Here is a 19,920-nt window from a genome sequence, read left to right as displayed (position 1 = left end):
TAAATTTTTGACCGATGAATTTGAATCGGTTCTCTTGAACGTAATAAATTCGTCTCTCAAGTTTTGTTGGATTCCTCAAAACTGGAAAGGGTCCAAGATAGTATTGCTAAGGCTGATTGCTTTGACCTCTAACATGATCAAATTAATTGAACGAATAAATTTTAAACGGCTCGCTTCTTTTATGCAGGACAGTGGCGTACTTAGTCTTGCTCAGATTGGTTTTAGTCGGGGATGTTCTATTTGGAATGCTCCATGGAGGCGAGGATTTGCTTAGCTTACGAAGGAAAAGTGGTGTCGGAATTAGTCACCTTAGACGCAGCTAAATCTTCCGACAATGTCGAGCATAGTATCTCGTTAAACGAATTCGCCCGCATAAACCTCCCCGCATAGCTTTTAGGGGCGAAGCTCCTCTTGCTCGGGCCCTGTCCCGTTCCTTGTGGCTGCTGTATACGGCCCGGCACATTAATGATGATTGTGGCGGGATCCGCCTAGGGATTGGCCAACCAAAGATTAGCCGAAGAGGACAAAACGTTCAACGCGTTCGTTGCTACCCAACAAGGAGAACAGGAAGAAGAAGAGGTTGTCGTTCGTCGCCTGCGAGCTCAAGACATTTTTTGTTCCCAGGCACGTGAAGGAGGTACGCTTGTCTTGGGTCCCTGGCCATACGGACATCAGGGGCAACGAGCAAGCGGACCATTTAGCTAATCTCGCCGTCACAGCTCCCATTCAATTCGGAATTCCTAATCTGGCTCTATTTGCATCTGCGAGACTAAGACGATATTGGCATTTAGACGCCACCCGTTCCGATTCGCTTTTATCATTTGAAGAGTTCCAACATTTAAAGTTCGGGTGGAATGTGAGGCGGCTGGACGCTCCAACGGGGTCCTGAACTGAGGAAACCGCCCGCTTGACTCCTCTCATTAAATAAAGTTTATTCTCTCTCTCTCTCATTTTTGTGGCTCTCGGCAATGCGAGGTGACCTTCACCGAGCTGCGCTGCAGGGTTCCACGGCTTAATTTCTATCTGTTCAGATCAGAACTTTCACCTACAGAACTATGTGTGCGGTGCCAGGTCCCCGAAACAATCGAACATTTTTTTCTCGACTGTCGCCGTTTCTCAACAGCTAGACAACTGTTTTTGAAGGAGCCGATTGAGCGGTTGGGGTTGACTTTATCGATAACACTTATATTATCTATTGGCGCATCAAAGCTGGGGTTTGCAAGAAGGGATATATATAATTGCATTCAAAATTTTCTTTCTGCCTCAGGTCGTTTGAATTGCTAAATGGTGCTGATTAATGGGTAATTCGGGTTTCATTCTTAACTAAGTTTCCTTTTACACCCTCTTTCCGGAAATAAGTATTTTGAAGTCCTCACGTTTTTAACCAGTTTAGCCCTGGCCAATCCCCCCTTGTGGGTACGTGCCAAAATATTTGAGGACATCATTATCATCATCGACACGCACCGGGGGTACACCACACATGACGCTCTGCAGAAGGCGACGGCCAGGGTGGCTAAAATGTCACACACCGAATTCGCCAACTTACCCATGTAGATTCCCATCGTCCAAAACAACCCCTACATAACCACTACAAACATCGACGTCGTCGACGGGCTTGTCAACGGAGCGGTGGAAAGCTTGATGTGTCGAGTCTTTGTATGATGTGCGGGCGAATGTTTCACGGTTTTACCGATAAGCATTTTTGCTTCGCCCCTCTCATCATCATTCACTTCGTGGAGATGGCGGAATTTTTTTTGTTTGGATTAGGGAGTTTTTGGCCGATCGGGTACTCTTTTGTACAAAGGGAAGGACATTTTTAAAGAGATCTACAAAGTAGGGGTCTACACAAAAGATGTTTTATCGACATTACTTTTCAAAATACTTATGAATGACATTCCTTTCTTCCCAGATGTAACAACCCACGTTGATGCGGATGATATATAGCGTTGTTTGCGTCAGCACTCGACATTAATTCGTTATATAAATGCTTGAAGGCCTATTTATCTCTGTTGGAGACATGGCTTGGCGGCATTCATTTGGCGCTAAATGTGTCGAAAAGTCTTCCCGGTCGCAGTTTCGATTTCTCTCGTTTACAAAAATCAAGTCATTCCGAAGGTGGAGTTCCTGAAGTATCTGTGTTTGCGTACACTTGTACTCTTGATTGGAGTACAGATATTAATGCATCAGTCACTAAAGCGGAGAGCATTTGTCCGCATGAAAAGGCTATGTGGGAAACGGGTAGGAATTCGCCGGGACACACTTTTGCTGTTGTACCGGTCCTCTACGTACAGCCAGTCATAGAGTTTGGCTCCGTCTTGTTCTGCAATTGACCTATGTACAAACTGCGACCGTTATACTTGTTGGAGAGGCGCATCCTTCGATTTTGCCTTGGCCTCCTTCGGTTCGTCTCGAACCGGGTTTTGTACTTAGAGGCACTCATTCCAGAGCTCACGGTTCGATTTTCGTTGCTGACAGTCCAGACTTACCTCCGCATGTATGCGCGGCAGGATTCCGAGGACAAATTTATATCTGTCAATAACAGAGCTTTCACACACGGAACTATATGTGCGGCGTCAGGTCCCAGAATCAATCGAACATTTTTTTCGCACCTGCAGGGGTTCTCGACAGCTAGACAGCTGCTTTTGAAGGAGCCCATTGGGCGTATGGGGTCGGCCCTATCGGTTCCACTTATCTATTGGCAACGAATCTCGGTTACGCAAAAAGGGGTATATATCATTGCATTCAAGCTTGCCTTTCCGCTACAGGTCGCTTGATTTGTTAAAGAACACATAATTAATGGGTAATTGGGGTTTTCTTCATACAGAACTTTCGCTTCCCAGCCCTATTTTTTTATGGAAATAAATTAGTATTTTAAAGTCCTATCGAAGTAGAATCAGTAAATTGTTGTCAGGTTCGTGACAATAATAATAAGAGAATGAAAAACTTTCGACGAGACTAAGTTCCATTGCTCAAAACCACTTACAATACACACAACAGAAACTGATGCGGAGATGAAAGAATAACGAACGGTAAGCGTGGCTACCCCTCCGCAAAATGTTAGAGTTCAAACAAAAGGAGATAAATTACGTGCTTGTCACCGTCAATGGTCCGTCGCACCTCACTTGCCGGGAGCACAGTCATTGACATCTCGTTGCTGATGGTTGGGCAACGCGCTCCGAGCTCCCGTCGCTGAAGAGCCAACGCAGCTATCTTGGAACTTCGCTGCCTTCGGCCGATGTCGACGAGACTACTTGCTTGCAGGAGAGGGCGTCAGGTGACCTCTTTGACGTGGCACGGGTCAGGGCACCCGGCCGCCAGCATTCCGGTCTCTCTTCACCATCTTCTCTCTGTTCTCCACCACGGAATCGCCTCCGCCACCGACCGCCGTCCCTGGCTTCTTCCGATTGGCTGGTGGCCGACGCTAGCTCGTGCCGTGGTTGCGAGCCCTCGGCGCCGTAGCCGGTGTCGATGACCTTCGCGCCGCGTGCCTTGGGTCTTCTTTGTTGTCGGCTTATTTCGGCGTGTCTTGTGGTGTTGGTATTTTCTGTCATACGATTTCTTCGCATGACAATTAGCACTGGCCAATCACCCCTTGTGGGTACGCGCCAGAGACATTAAGGACATCATCATCATCGTCGTTATCGACGTTGCCTCGGACGACCTCTCAGGCATCGAGTTAATGGAGTGAGTCTTACCATGCTGCAGTCTTCACCTCAGATGCCCCAAAAGGATTTTTTTCAGAGCCCACCAAATGATGAATAGGGATCTGCCCACGAGCTCGCCTGTGTATCCTCACACTATGTTTGACTTATGCAAGCAACGTTCAGCTTTGAGTCATTGAAGAATGAATAAAGCAAGTCTCTTCAGGAAAGGACTGTCAGTGGAAGTGCGTTAGAAAACACGAGACAGGGGTTGGTTTGGTGGAAACCGATGGCGAGGGTTTTTGCAACGTTGTGGGGGAATACCTTCTGTTCAGGTGTATATAACCAAATATTGGGTTCGTTTTGAAAGGCATGCATTTTATTTTGGCGTGTATGATTTTGTGGAGAAACATCTCAAGCCCGCACACACTTTAGCCAGCTTGCATAAAATTAAATGGGCTTCAACGCTAATAGGCCAGACGGTACAGGCCAGTGCAGCAGAGGATTAATTTACACATGCAACTTTGGTTCTCAAATACACAGACTCCTATGGTGCTGCGGATGTGACTGGCTGCTGAATCCCGTAGCGGTGTAACTAAAATATCTGCTGTACCCCAAGCGAGGGACTGTATGCACCTACAGGTCACCTGTAAGCAACGGGATGCAAACCTGAAGTGGCTGAAGTGCCTTCTGCAGAATTATCGAAGGGCCTATACACTGGATTGTGGCGATTGGGGTGAACATGACCATGAAATGGCGCCACAGGTGGCAAAATGTGAAATACGACAACCCAACCACACCAAGACACGATGGGCTGCATTTGACACGTCCAACCAACAAATGTATTGGTGTTGCTACCATGTGCACCCTACCGTTTCAAAATAAGCTTTCCTACCCTTGGGACGAATGTCAGCATGTTCAAAAATGCACAAGATACCTTGAATGCCACCATGGCAATACAGGAAATTTTTTTAAATGGATAACTAGCTGCTGTACAAAATGAGGTCCGCTCACCTTTTTCTCTTTACATCTAATTTGTGGCGTTGTGCTTTATGAATAGGAACCACCTGCGCATAAGCTTGAAATTGTCTTGCAGCATTATTGTCTCGCAGCAACCACATTTATGGTTGTTTGGTGGTTTAATTTTATTTCGAACTGGTGAAAATGCTGAATAGCAGAGATGCTGAGGCAAAGAACCACTGTAATAGCCACCTTACAAGCCCCTTTGCTCCAGGCAGCATTTGGATGTAAGGTATGAATACGGGACATCGCTGCACTGTTCTAAAACGCATCATATGTCCCTGTGTTTGCTCGGATGGACTCCTCATGGCAGCGTCACGTATGGGTCTTTTGTTCTTGCGGTGGGAATGTGCAAATTTTCTTATCGCTACAGTTGTGCTTGTTTGCGATTTCAGGGCAAAGCCTGTAGTGTAATTTATTGTAATAAGTAAACAATTGATCGTGCAGTTGTAATTTGGCAACACGTCGCTGGCTTGGTGTGGTGACGAATGGTAGCAAAAATGCTTTCGTGGCAACTTACGTGCGTGTTTCGTAGAACGCTTATAGCAAATGCATGTATGACGATCGCAAACTCAATGTAAGCCACTATTAAAGGTTACTGTCACATTATGGGCAAGGGGAGATCATTGAATGCTACTTTGTTTTTATGCGAAAAAGTAGACTTATTATCAAGTTTGGGGTAAGTGCCTCAGATACATCAACAGCTAAAAAAGTGGTGGAAGCCAATGTTTCAAAATTTGGGCTGTAATGCATACCCGAGAGAAAAATGTGACGTATTCAGGTTTTTAGAAGTGTGTTCTTGTGATAATGTCAGGGAAACCTTTAACAAAACTATGTACGGGCACTGTAAACGTTTTCATACCCCTGCAGTAGTGTCATAGTGGTAAATCCAGGGGCAGGCCAGTAGGGCAACTTATGCCGCGCTCTGCATTCTGATGTTCAGTTAAGGTCCACGTAAAAATCACACTCTTTAGCCGAGTTTATTTGGATTGGGGTTGCCGGCGGAGTACCTGCTAGTTTTTCTGGACTCTTTATTCTTTCCATATATGTGTATATTGGTACCTCAAGCTCATATACATGAATGGGTCAGGGAGGATTTCTGCGCCATGCCCTTGCTTTGGCACTTGCTTTTGCATAGAAGCAACTACAATTCTCCAGTAAGAAAGATTTGAGTGCAAAGGACAGTAAAAACCAATGCTGTTTATAAGTGGTGGCTCTCTAACCAAATTAGGAGCGCGAATAGTTCACCCCCGCGTATAAATAAGAGAAAAACCAATTCCCTTGCTGGTTGGACTACGAATGCTTTGACTTTGCCCCAGCAGACGTAAATTCAAGCAATCAGAATGAAAAGGTGAGCTGTAAGTACGACAATCATATGCCAAAACAAAATGTTCTCTGTACAGACATTTTTCCCAGTATCGTAAAATGACACTCAAACACGGTGTAATTGGTCATGGCGTATGACAATCTGTAAAGTGAAATAGCCTGTTATAATTGATATTGGTGTTCTGAGAATCACGATTGGCGTGGAAGCTGCGAAGAAGCATTTTTCAGGAATGGAGAACTTACCATACATTTGGAAAGTTCCAGCGTAGCTCGATCGAAGTTGCCTTGCGTTGAGAGTTGAGGGAATTAAAGCCTGAATGCACTTTTCCCCCCAAAAGTGCAGCACGGCGAAGCACAACTTTTACGTGCACGCACTTGATGATCGATTCCTGTGAACTGAAGATTACTTGTCAAGATCTCTTTAAAAAAACGTGCGTAACAGCGCGGTATTAATTAAGGGCAGTCGTGAAATGACGGAAGTGTGACTGAAACGCAGTGCTTGCATGTACGGAGCAATAACCAGGAATAGAAAGAAAAACAAACTTTCTTAATAACGAATCAGATTACAAGGTATTTTTCACGGCTATCTGAAGGGAGAAATTCTGTCATTGTTTGTCTTCGCACAATATCATACACTTAGCGTGATACCTAAATACGTGCACCTCCGATGCGCGTGGCTTTTATGCACTCCTTACTAAACACAAGAGTGTTTTATGTCATTGTTATTAGCCATCAGCGTAATAAAAAATTGTTCTCGTTGTCGTCGAACGTACATAATGTTGCGTTCTTCGCGAAATTAATGCTTCAGCACGTGTACATCAAGGACGTATGGCTACATCGATCTTCGTAACATGGTGATTCTTATACAAATGAATGACGTACCCGCAGTTGTACGCGTTATAATAAAATGATTTGTTTACTCGTATGTCACGATTAAGAGGCCTCGCGCCGCCCACGAACTAGTGGCGTGAGGGGTGGAAAACCGATCAGTTCTAAAATGATAGACGCCAGATAAACAACCATCAAGAATCACCGTCAGTGCAAGCACACAATAACCAGACCTGACACGAGTAGTTTTCCGGACTTTTCGGATTTCATCGGCGTATAAATTACTGCAGCGACGACAAACAAACTCTGCGATAGAAGCAGATGATGTCCCGAATTTACCGCAATCCTATTCCGAAACGGGCGTGCATTGACGTCACGGATACGGCGCTTCGGCCGAGGGATACACTGCACGGGCTGTTGCTGTTCTTAACTTGTAATTAACCCAGCATGGTACCCGAGTATAGTCGGGCGCTCGTCGGAGCTGTCGGAATGACTACTGCCGTGTCTCGTGTTAGAAAGTGCTCCAGCGAGGGGAGTTAAATGACAGGAACTTGGTACTACCTCAAGGGTGTCGCGGTCTCCCGACTCCCATACGCAAATATGACGTAGCAGTACACAAATTTGTTGCAAGTATCGCAGTTGCTGTTTTTCATAACGTAAGCCGACTTAGGTGCACCGAGGATTTCTTGAAATTGTTGGGTTAAACATCAATCCTTTGTATTCAATTTTATTCTCTGTTTCCATTTCACCGTACGTATGTAAAAGATGTGGTGCCCAAATATTCAGTATAGAGTGCAATAAGCCTTTTTATATGTGCTAGAGAAATTTAACCACGCGGGTTTTCATAACGCCGACACGCTAATTGCAAATTTGCAGCGTTCTGGAATAAATATGTTTGTAGTTCTCACATGTACGTATGTAAAACTGTACGTTCATTGGGCTGGTAGGTTGTTTTAGATTTGTTACAGTCACGGTGAGTTCAGAATGTATCTTCGCAATAAATCATTTCTTCGTTGGGTGATATGTTTACCACGGGCGCTCTGTGTGGGGAACGCATGAACGCATTGTTTTCTTGTGCATATAACAGCCCAAGCCTGTTCCGACAGCATGTCCCGCATTCCATTGTTGAAAGAATGGCCACCCTAATGGAAGTTGAATGAATGATAGTGTATATTCAGTCTACTCAAAGCTGAATTCACCGCATGACCGTTCAGAGTATCGAGTTGGCGAAAATGTGCCACAAGGTGAACAATGAAACGAAAAGACCTGAGTGCTCGAAGAAGCACGCCTCGCGCTTTGTGCCATGCAAAACTGGTGTAGTTTATCGCATTCCGCTGGACTGCCGTAAATGTTACATTGGTCAGACGGGGTGATGCCTGAATGACAGGCTTAGAGAGCATCGCTGAGCAGTATTGGCTGTAATGGGAGGGGGGCACTTGGCCGACCATTGTCGCAGGTGCAAATGCACTCTAGAATTCGAAAAAAAACGCATGTCCTGCGCAGTGCACGCTCACAACGTGAACGTGAAATCTATGAGGCATATTCTATCCATCAAAAAGGCGACGAGTGTATCAGCACCCCTTCTGTGGCATTGTCCACTAAAGAACTGAGGTTCCTGCAGCAAAGATTAACCCGCCCACGTGTTGATTAATAAGTGTCCCTTTCTCTCTCTCTCTCTCTCTCTCTCTCTCTCTCTCTCTCTCTCTCTCTCTCTCTCTCTCTTTCCCCTGCGCGTGCGCCGTTGTCATAGTGTGTATGTGTATTTTGTAATAAATCCAGTTCATGTCTAGCGTTCGTCCTGTGTTTTTCTTACTCGTGTGGTCCGTCTTTTGCGCTAGTAAAATGTACCCATTATTGCGACAATTGTTATTCTAGAAAGCACGGACCACTGTTCGATGACGCGCGTATTTGTCAAGCCTATAACTGCTCTTTACGAGGAGTGGTCGGCCATTCAAGTTAACCGGGACTATTTTAAAAGCGGCTAAATTATGCATACCTTTCCGATCATGTGAAAAAGTGTGACAAATACTTTTTGGGTGTGATCGTCTAAATGGAAGCGGTAGGACCACGCACGCAGTAGCACACACGAAGACAACGCCGTACTTTGAAACGGCAATGGTCGCATTATTTGGATTATCCAGTCATCTAAGTTGAAGTGCAGTTCTACATTGAATTAGGTCACACGGACTGGTTCATTAGCTAAGGACAGTGTGCTAATGAGCACGAGGTCATGTGTCCAATTCCCGGCCGCCGCGGCTGTTTTTACCAATGACGGCGAAAAACAAAAACGAACGTGTGCTAGAGGTTTTGGTGCACGTTAAAGATATTCAGGTGGTTTAAATTAATTCGCAGACCTCTACTACGGCCCCATTCGTAGTGCAGACATTAGGGCCCAGTTTTAACATTTCGGGACATTGCACCAGGCTGGAGCCGGACATGTTGGTTGCAGTCAGTAGGGCTGCCATTTGGGACACAAGATGTGTCAAGCCGCGTGGCTCCTAAGAAAGCCGTTGGTGTGATGACCATCTTTTGCGGCAATTGTCCTTTATGATGGTATAGTATAGTATAGTATAGTATAGTATAGTATAGTATAGTATAGTATAGTATAGTATAGTATAGTATAGTATAGTATAGTATAGTATAGTATAGTATAGTATAGTATAGTATAGTATAGTATAGTAATGGCTTCAACTTCTATAATAAAGTGTAAAGTTCATCATAGCCGAAACAGTTGACTTTTAGAGCATTCCTCAGTGACTCCTTGATCATTCTTATAAGTCTTTCCAGAATCCGTCCCACCAGGCGGCCCGTTCGGCGTTGAATTTCCAGTGGATTTGATTTTCTCTAATGCATTTCAACAATTGCTCAACTCGTATCGCCTTACAAATAGTTTTCAAATATTTCAAAACTCCTATGAAAGTGAGGGTATTGTCTGAGTACACTGTCTTGCTAATTCTTCTCCTCGCTGTAAAACGACGCAATGCATATAAAAAGTCTGCGTGTTCAGACTTCGGAAAAACAGGAGGTGTACTCCTCGCACTACTGCAAGTAAAGATGGCAATGTAACATTTCTTGGTCCCATCTCCTCTTCGGTGGTACAGTGGTCCAGTAAAGCCAACTCCAATGACACTGAACGGCCCTCATTTGGTTATCTACGTCTTTGGAGAGGTGCGAATAGCTCGCTCATCGGCTTCGCAGCAAATCTATTGCACGTGCGGCACTGATTGATCACTTCTTAACCATTTGACGTCCTCTGATAATACAATATCGTTATATGATATGAGCCGTCTTGTATCAAAATATGGAGGCCGTAGGACACGTTTTATTCTTTTATAAATTTTTTTTCATCTCGGTCTGCTGGGTCCTAGCCATAGACAGCTTTGCTGTTAAAAATGCACTCGTCGTTATTAAGTGTTCCGGGTTCTGGGGACATCGCCGCTGATTCTAGGGATATTCGAACACTGCATCTTGGAAAGATGTGTTTGGTATATTTGCACTTATCTTGCCATGTGTAGTGTGCTAAAAGTCTTTTACCGTTGAGACTTTTGGTTATGAATAGGCGCTTCCAACTAGCGCCCAGCGGTACGTTGTCGGCATCGGAGCGAGACATTACTACACCCGAGTCATGCTGTAAGCACGCCAGCGGGCTGCCTCCTGCATCATGGCTGATCTTCCCGTCGTGCATTAAACCAGTTAAGTTTTCCTCTCGGCTCTTCGTTGTTCGGGGCAGAGGCAGCTCTCCTGCTCACCGCTCGTTCACCACGGTACCACTACCACTACATGACGGAGGCGACGGAGGTTGGTTCTGGGGCGTCTTCGTCAATGTAAAAATGACAAGAAAAGCGCATAGTGGTGGCCGGAAGCACTCCTGGTTGGTCCAGCACACATGCACGACCCGCAGGATGTTTTTTATTCCCGCACTATCTTGAAAAAAAAAAAATTGGGGTCAATTCTTTTTGGCCAGAAATCAGTTTTGGGCTGTTTTCGCGAAAAAGAAAAAAGTTCGCATGGGCAAAAGTAACCTGGGTGCTCACAAAGGGGTAAAAGAGAAATAGCGGAAGACGATGGGCATCCAAGGTCCGACGCTAAAATTTTGGGCTTGCCAGGGCCGTCAGAACTATTTTTCCCCTGAGGTAGCGCAAAATATGCTACCATACGCTTAATCATACTACTACTACTACTACTACTACTACTACGACTACTACTACTACTACTACTACTACTAATAATAATAATCAATCAATCAATCAATCAATCAATCAATCAATCAATCAATCAATCAATCAATCAATCATGTTTATTTACGTGCCCAGGAACAGCCAGAGGCCTGAGTGCTGGCGCACGGGTAGTTACATGAAAACAAAATACAAGAAACATATAGCAAGAAACAAACAAGCGACAAGACACACACAAATTGAAGTAGTGAAAATGACAGAAATAAAGCACAGGCGGAGCCTGGGTACAGGTAAAAAATAAAAAAAGAAGATGCCTATGTTGCTCTGCCCGTCGTAAAGGCCACACGACAGGCAGAGCAACAAAGTTTGACAGTAATACAACAAAAACAACGGCAAGAGTGTAGAGACAAATGAAAAAACGAACAAATGACAGTAAACAGTTTCAAAAATAGGCAACTATCAGTTGGATAGACACAACCGCAGAGAAATCAAATTCCAGAAAAAAAAAAGAACGACAGACATATCATAGGTGTTTAACATACTGTATTCAACAGCGTTGTACGGTAAACTGTAAAGGATTTCTGAAAGATGTCAAGGCGTTCAAAGAAGCGGTTATAACAATTTTGTATTCTGCGCACAGGAGAATGATTGGAGTTGCGCGCAGCGGTCAAGAACGGGCGATGCGACCTGGTGGGCCTTTGTGGTACACTAAACTCTAAACAGTTAAGCAGGTCTGCGCAAGAAAGGTCACCATGAGCAATTTTGTGAAGAAATGTAAGGTCTGCACGCATACGTCTGCAGTTCAAGGAAGGGATGGAAGGGACTATGGATAAGTCAGAATCAGGATGAAAACTGTGATTGTGATGACGGTGCTTAAATATGGATAAAAACTTCTTCTGCACACGTTCTATTAATTCACTACTAGATTTGGAGATGCCGTTCCAGGCAACAGAAGCATATTCTAACTGTGGTATACATATTGCATTGTATAGCTTTAGAAATGGATCTGGAGAAGAGAATTCCTTTGTAATCCGACACACATTTCCAATGCTTCGGAGTGCTCGCCGGGTGATGAACCTAATATGAGGAGAAAAAGAGAGGGTACTGTCGAAAAGCACCCCTAGGTCCCTAATCTCCTCAACCCTTTGCAGAGGAGATCCCTCAATACTGTAGGAAAACAGCAGACGGTGGGTTTTCCGGCTGTAGGTGACAATCTTTGTTTTAGTGGGGTTTAAAATTAGGCAGTTTTTCCTGCACCAGACCGATAATTCCGACACATCCCTCTGCAAGGCACAGCAGTCCTGAACACCGCTAATGTGCCTAAATAGTTTGACATCATCAGCATAGAGAAGAAAAGAAGAGTTTGTTAACACTGTTGAAACATCATTGATAAAGACAAAACAATAATGGACCCAGCACGGAACCCTGGGGTACACCACTTGTTGCAGGGTAAACACTAGACTTTTTGTAGTTAACATCTACATAAAAGGACCGGTCAAGGAGATAGTTGGACAACAAGGCAACAAGGCTTGCGTCTACACCGGACTTAGCAAGCTTGTTAATTAATAACTGATGGTTCACCACATCAAACGCCTTACTGAGGTCAAAATAAATAACGTCCAACTGGCCGTTTTCACAAACGGCAGCCGAAGCCTGTGTCATAAAGCTTGCAAGATTTGTGACCGTTGATCGACCCGAGAAAAAGCCGTGCTGATTTGGTATCACAACGTTCTTGACGCAGGCAGCAAGAACTTTGTGCAGAGCTGACTCAAAGAGTTTTGAGGCGACACAAAGGAGTGAGATCGGGCGATAGTTAGAAACGGCTGACTTATCACCAGACTTAAATATTGGAAAAATTCGAGCGATCTTCCATGCACGAGGAAATTTACCTAAAAGTAAGCAGTTATTATAAATGGAAGTTAAGACAGGCACAAAAATGTTCCCGTAAGCCTTCATGAGGGCTGCTGGAATTCCATCTGCACCACAGGAAAAATAATAATAATAATAATAATAGTAATAATAATAATAACAATAATCATTATCATTGTTGGTTAAAATTATCGGGATCATTTGTTTTCTTCCAGTAATTCTGCAGGGTCTGTACAGTGGCGCTACAATAATTAGTATACATAAGTAACACAATGAACCCCCGAATATAAAACCAAACCAAAACAAACGAAACCAAACCAAACCAAATGAAATATTCAGTCAACATCACAGGCACTGGGGTGCACAGCAAAAAAAAGGAAAAAAAAAAAACTGTCAGAAGTGGGATTCGAACCCACGCCCGGAAGACCGGACTGCGACCTGAACGCAGCGCCTTGGACCGCTCGGCCATCCTGACAGGACGGGAACGACACGCAGCTGGCCCGTTGCCAATCAATGCGCTATCTCGACGGGTACGAAAAGACGAAGCGAGATTGTAGTCAGCGGCTCTGGAGCCATGGCCGGAAAATGAAAGCACGCTGCTCATGAGAAAGTATGCATGTTGAGAGAAAATAAGGACTTCTAGAATGTGGAGGGGTCTCACCCTCCCTTACCATTTGTCGTCCCGTGGCGTGGATGTCTTGGACAGGAAAATTGCGAACAATCTGGTTGTTCGCGTGCGGGACCGAATTTTGTAAACGGAAAGAAATAAAAATTGTGGTTGATCCCTCTTTCATAGGAATCGGCAAAACACGAAAGTGAAAGGTGCGTTCGCAGGAGCAGTTCAATGTTAAAGGAACCTCCTTCATGTGCGAAGAGTTCGCGAGACTGACCCCGCCAGAGGAAGTGACGCCGACACGCAAGAAACAAATAACAGCGGAGGCTGCCTCACTTCACGCGCGCCCCCCGTACATGAAGGCGCTGGCATCGAGAGGCCAACTATCGGAGCTCATTAGCGTCACGATGCGCTACTTCGCTTCGCCTCTCCTAGACGGCAGCACCATCTGAATGAGTCATATGGAAGGACATAAGGTGCGTTCGTAGAGCTGCTCACGTGTCTCTGTTCAGAGGGCAGTGGGTAGAGCGCCACGTACCTCCCGTTGTGGCGAGAGTTCTTGGGCTCGAAACCTGGCGCCGCCTCGTCAATGGCACTTTTTCTGGCCGCGTCACTTCCGTGACGAATGCGACGTCACTGAGATATTCGTGCACCCGGGAATAAAACAATTTCGTGTTAAAAATCAAAGTCCCTTCCCTTGAGAGACATGGTTAAAACGCGAAGCTTTCTCCCGTGCTACCCGCGTTAAAATGGAAGTCCAAAATGCCGACTGCTTCGACCGTGCCGGACTGGCGCAATCTTTTTTTTTTAAAGTGACGGACTGGCGCAATCTTTTTTTTTAAAAAAAAGTGTCGGACTGGCGCAATCTTTTTTTTTAAGTGCCGGACTGGCGCAATCTTTTTTTTAATAAAAAAATGTCGGACTGGCGCAATCTTTTTTTTATGTGCCGGACTGGCGCAATCTTTTTTTTAAAAAAAGTGCCGGACTGGCGCAATCTTTTTTTTTTTAAAGTGCCGGACTGGCGCAATAGGACAGACGTCGGCTTCAAAACGCGAGGTACCGAGGTTCGATTCCGAACAAGGGGAGCGTTTTTTTTCTCTTGAGGTGCTTGATGTGCCTTGTCTGATCACCATCATCGTTTTGTGAAACCCATTGCGTAAAGATAGATAGCTCTCCTGCTGTGCGTTTGGCGCGAAGAACGACACCATCAGGGAAGAATAGAATGATTCGCTTCAAAAGGCCAGTTAGTGACTTCACGGTGACTGTGCCCTTACACTACAGGGGCCTTTCTCGACACGAGGCAACGATGGCACGCACGATTATATGCCCTTTTTTATCAATGCAAAAATGCGGTGTACATATGAATATATTGAAAAATAAAAATTAGCGACAGCAATACACACTCCCTGCACATTTATGTACAGCCTCTCAAATTTTTAATAATATAGCGGGAGCGGCGACCGATCGGCAGGTGAGCGCCTTATCACGGTGTTCATCGGCAAAACAGGCGAGAGGACGCGCATGCGTCGTCTGCTCCGCTGTTCTCCTCAGGGCAACGCACCCCCTGTTTTTCTGATCTTGCAATGTCGTTTCGCGGCGCCAAAGGTAGCTAAGCACCGGTGGGCACAAGTTTTTATTTTTATCAGATTTATTATTCATCACATTATATCGCGCAGCGGCCTAAGGCCATTTCGGCCATGAAGCCGGTCCTGTTCTACTTTTATTTATCTTTTCCGTGACATTCCCCACACTGGGCGGGGCAAGTGACCCGAAAAATAAATAATCGAACGCCCATTTGATATGCGCATGCGCGTCAAATACCACGGTTTATCGCGAACAAAGTCATTCAGATGCAGTGGCATGGGGTGTACCACTCTCAAGGAAACAGCGTAGCAGACGACACTCATACAGCCGATAGCCCTATGCGCGTGCGCGTGCTCTCGCCTATTTCGCTGCTGACCGACCGATCAGCATTTTGCTGCTGATAAGGCGTTGACCGGCCGATCGTTCGTCGCTTTCACTATGCTATTAAATATTTGGGAGGCTGTACATGGCTCCTAACTGCGAACAGATTGCCAGACATGCACGTCCGCGCTGCCAAAGAGTTAAATACAAAGCATTTGAAAAATGAAGTTATGCTATGCGTTAAAATGTACTTGTGACGGACGCATTCTTGTTTCGTAATATATAGTCGCACTGCTAATATCTCTGCTGAAAACTTGATGGAACGTGAGTAATTATGCGATTGGTGCAAGCCGCTTCCGGAACCGCGGATGTACTACGAAATCTGGGCTGGTCAGCGTAGAGCGTATACGGAGACGAGACGCTCGACGGCGCGACGCTTGGCGAAAACGTGAGAGGGGCGTACGCGTGACGATGATGTGCGTTCGCTTCCTAAGACGTAGTTCGCGGTCCCTTCCTGAGCCGCACTTCTCGCCGCCGACGCAGAGCATCACCATAGTTGCCGTCGAGAGAAACCGCGAGTGAGTGCTGCCTCAGCGCACTGCAGCGATCAGGAGTGAGTGCTGAACAATGAGCGAGGCAACCGGTGCATGTGCTTCGTCAGCCACTGCAAATACAAGTTTCCTGCAACCATACAAACATGTCCGTGTGAAATTCTTTGCCTCAACACGTTTTGCACAGTCAAAACAGCTACATAGTCATAAGCGTTCGAAACTCGTGAACCGCTGGCGCTTGTCATAAATCTCCCCGTTGTTTAGCACAAAGAAAACTGCAGGTACATTTGAGTCAAAATATACGTAATTAACCGGCAGCACCCACGATTATTTAGTTAGGAACACTCGTTGGGTTGGTTTTTACGATAGTAAGCGAAATGAAGTGGTAGTGCAACGCCGGCACTCGCGGGAGGAGCAGAAAGCACAAAAAATTGGCCGCGTATCTGCTCCTTTCGTTGCAAATGTCGACAAAAGACGATAGTCTTTGTCGACATTTGCCAAGTAAATGCCTCCCTTCGCTTTTCCGCTCACCTCTCATGTTGTTCCTCTTGCGTCGAGCTCCTCCCAAGGGAAACACGCTAAAGGTTAGTTCAAGCCTATTTAAATTTACCGCGTTCCACTGCTCCAGGCCGAGTGCCTCTATGCCAGCGCTGCCGGACGGCGGAGACGCGCGTGAATCGAGGCGCCCCGCTTCAATGTCTATAGTACCGCGTTTCCCTAGTCCACGTGCGTTCCAAGCAGAACGTGGAACCTATCTAGTGGAACCTTTCGTAACTGTTGTCACTTGATTTCTTAAAATGCCGCCAGAAGCTATATTTATGGCGCGGGCGACAGCAGGCGACGGTGGAGTGATATTTTTTTCTTCAGTTGATGAAGTATTTAATCTCGCCAAAATCAAACATGTACGATTTTTTATAAAGGAACGCTGCAAATGTCACTTCTGTATTAATTTGTTGTCTTATATTTGCGTAATGTCTTGTTGTTCTTTAACAATATTGACAACTATGAACATTACACCGGACTTAGACGGGCCCATTTAGCTGTTACTATATAAGACTATTGCGCAGGCATTCTTTTGGTTTGGCCGGGTGGCTGAATCGAGTCACAGACAGACAGACGGACAGACTGACAGACAGACATAGAGACAGGCCAAAATTTCTGGGTTTAAGTAGCCAAGAAAGAGTTTCAAGCAGGGGGCACGGGAGCACTGCGAAGGCGGGAAATATGAATTGCATTGACAAACCTCCCTACCATTCATCAAGAGAGGAGTTAGACAGGGCGGCGAAGAGCGTGATGGGTGGTAGCAGTGCGCGGATAACGGCGCTGCAGCCCATTATGGCGAATCACTGCTCTGTACTTCCGACAGCTTTCTCATTGAGGGGAACGGCTTTAATTTTAGATGCGGCTGCATCTCATTCACTCGCCTTGTCCCTCCATACGGCGTCGTTGTCCGTCCACACCCCTCCCCCATTCTCCTCGCCACGCGAGCTGCGCTCTCCGCCGCTCACCCCCTCTCCTCTCTGATAGCGAACACTCTCTCGCGAGGGGCATTGGATTGGATTCGATTGGATTGGCTTGGCTTGGCTTGGATTGGATATGGATTGGATTAAAGTGGATTGTGTTGGATTGTGTTGCGTCATAGCCGCGGCAGGGGGATCACGGCGTGCACGTTTCACGCGATGGGAGAATCAACCTAACGGAAACAACAACGAAACCCCCCCCATGCGTCGCATCTACACAGGGGTTCCCGCGAGGGGAGGTGGGAGTAATTTTTTTAATAGTAAATAAAGTTACCGTTACAAAAAAAGTATATAGTACTCGCGCTCCCCGTGCATTACTTCGATTTTCTTGCTCGATTCATTTGTAGTGTAAGCGTGACTTGTGCGTGTTGAATGTGTTAGGGTGTTAAGCAGCCTTATACCCTTATTTTATAGTGTTGACAAGGACACCCTTGTTTCTCCCTTACAACCTTTTCCAGTCAAATGACCTTTTGAAGGTGTGTGCACGGGACAAACTTTTACACCCTCTTCGGCCAAAAAGGGTGTAAAAAAGTTTCGTGTGTACATGGCATCAGCGTCAGCGAGCTTGGTAGCTGCGTGATATCATACTCGGTCAGAGTCGATCGTTTTCTCGTTATGGACAAAACGTCGGAAAGCTTCCAATGCCTGCTGCAATTGATACCAACTATAAAGTGACAGATCGTACGCAGAAGACAACAACGAACGCGTTTCTTAAAGGTTATTGCCCTCTGTGTGCACTTCATATTGATTCCACCCTCTCCGCCACAGTGTAAATCGCTCGCCTTTCCCTCCCCCAGGTGCCTTCCTGATTCCGTACACAGTGATGCTGATGTTCGGGGGTCTGCCGCTGTTCTACCTGGAGCTGGCCATGGGCCAGTACTACAGGTGCGGATGCCTCACCATATGGAAGAACATCTTCCCCATCTTCAAAGGTCAGTGAGCCCTGCAAACTTCGATGACACGGAAAGGATGTGGGATCTATTAGTGCGAAAGGACACGATCCCTACGCGGGCAAGCGTGCTCAAAAACCAACATCACAAACCAGTTCATAAACCAACATCAAGCCTCGATTCAAGCATTGATTATGTGATAGACGCGTGCATTTTTTTCTGCAGGTTTAATGAGTTTTCGGGGCAAATGTTTTTTGCGAACGTATGTGCCGTACCAGCACCGCAGATGGTGCCCGAGAGGCTGCCGGTCCGCGGAAGGCTCGTCAGGAAGACTGAGGCTGCGACGCGGACAGTGTTCCTTCTGCCGATATCGGGAATTGGGACCCTGGGGAGTGTCATGCGCTGACCCAACAGATGACATGCCAACAGGGGCGAAAGGTTCTCATGCGATGTGAACGAAGTCCGATAACGGTATAGCATTCCACGCTTAAACGCGAAGCTTAGGTCCTCCATATTTTTAGAGTTGAGCTCTTCACCTGCACCTTCGCTGTCCTTACACGAGCTCCCTCCATACACGAGCTCCCACCCACGCTTCTCCTAACTCACAGGGGCACCCTGGAACTCTAATACTGAAACAGGTTTCACATATAGAGCGGAAGCTCTACTATGCTACATCTTTCAAGGTCATTCGTCTTGTCGCAAGTGACCTTCAGCCGCCGGTGCGCAAGCTGCGCCTTTCTTTCTTATCGCTTAGCTCTCTCGGTGCCTACGGTACCATGTGACTAGCGACAATGAGGCGGCTGATTTGCTTGCGCTTGACCGCTCAGCGTCGGCTGGGCCGTCTGCGCGTGCGCTTCAGCGCAAGCGAAAGGACCAATGCAATCGTACAGTATATAAAGCTAGACGGCAGGCTGCGAGACCTCAAGCATAGGCAAACTTTCACGAAACACCGAGTGCCCCGTCTTTGCTTTCGCTCATAATAGCTACGTTCAGAAGAGTTAAACCCGAGCCATTTTTGATCAGCTCATTTACAAGCACAGGTAGGAGCAATCGTGATGAGTACACGGTCAACGCACACCAGTTTCAGGGTCAGCATGCATGCACGCGTGCCCTGCGCAGGTATCGGCTACGCCATCTGCATCCTGGACCTGTACATGGCCATGTACTACAACACGGTGATCGCGTGGGCGCTCTACTACCTCGTGGCCTCGCTCTCCTCGGAGCTGCCGTGGACCCGCTGCGACAACCCCTGGAACACGCGCACCTGCCGGACGCTCGCCGAGCGAGCGAACGCTACGGGACTCGCTACCAGCCCCGCTCAGGAGTACTTCGAGTGAGGGATATACCCCTTCTTACTCTTACTACACAGCCATGCACTTTGCTTTAGTCGGAAGGACGGCTTAGACAAAAGGCTGCGTCTACAATGCCGACTGACGGTACTATAAGGCTTCCACTAAAGCGACGTCCACCGGTTCTTCGTAAAAAATGCCGCGTTTGGACTGCTTCGCGCTCCCGCACGCAACGTAACGTAGCGTAACGTAACATAAGCTAGCGAACATAAAGCATTAATATAAAACACCAA

The 19,920-nt window shown here is 46.3% G+C and overlaps 1 protein-coding gene and 1 non-coding gene across 2 annotated transcripts in view; one reads left to right on the top strand and one right to left on the bottom strand.

Annotated features, from left to right (window-relative positions):
• Positions 1 to 19,920, top strand: part of LOC144146538 (uncharacterized) — a 58,828-nt gene that overhangs the window by 16,598 nt on the left and 22,310 nt on the right. The window contains exons 3-4 of the mRNA XM_077678481.1: positions 18,246 to 18,380; positions 19,458 to 19,671. Of these exons, the coding sequence (XP_077534607.1) occupies positions 18,246 to 18,380; positions 19,458 to 19,671 (349 nt within the window). The remainder of the gene's footprint in view (positions 1 to 18,245; positions 18,381 to 19,457; positions 19,672 to 19,920) is intronic.
• On the bottom strand, positions 13,251 to 13,334 carry Trnal-cag (transfer RNA leucine (anticodon CAG)). Its single transcript has one exon. It is a non-coding gene; the product is annotated as a tRNA-Leu (tRNA).

The sequence above is a fragment of the Haemaphysalis longicornis genome, unplaced genomic scaffold, assembly GCF_048455015.1.
Source record: "Haemaphysalis longicornis isolate Haplotype H1 unplaced genomic scaffold, Haemaphysalis longicornis Haplotype H1 scaffold_7, whole genome shotgun sequence".
Taxonomy (NCBI): domain Eukaryota; kingdom Metazoa; phylum Arthropoda; class Arachnida; order Ixodida; family Ixodidae; genus Haemaphysalis; species Haemaphysalis longicornis.
This window is presented reverse-complemented; position numbering and strand designations above follow the sequence as displayed.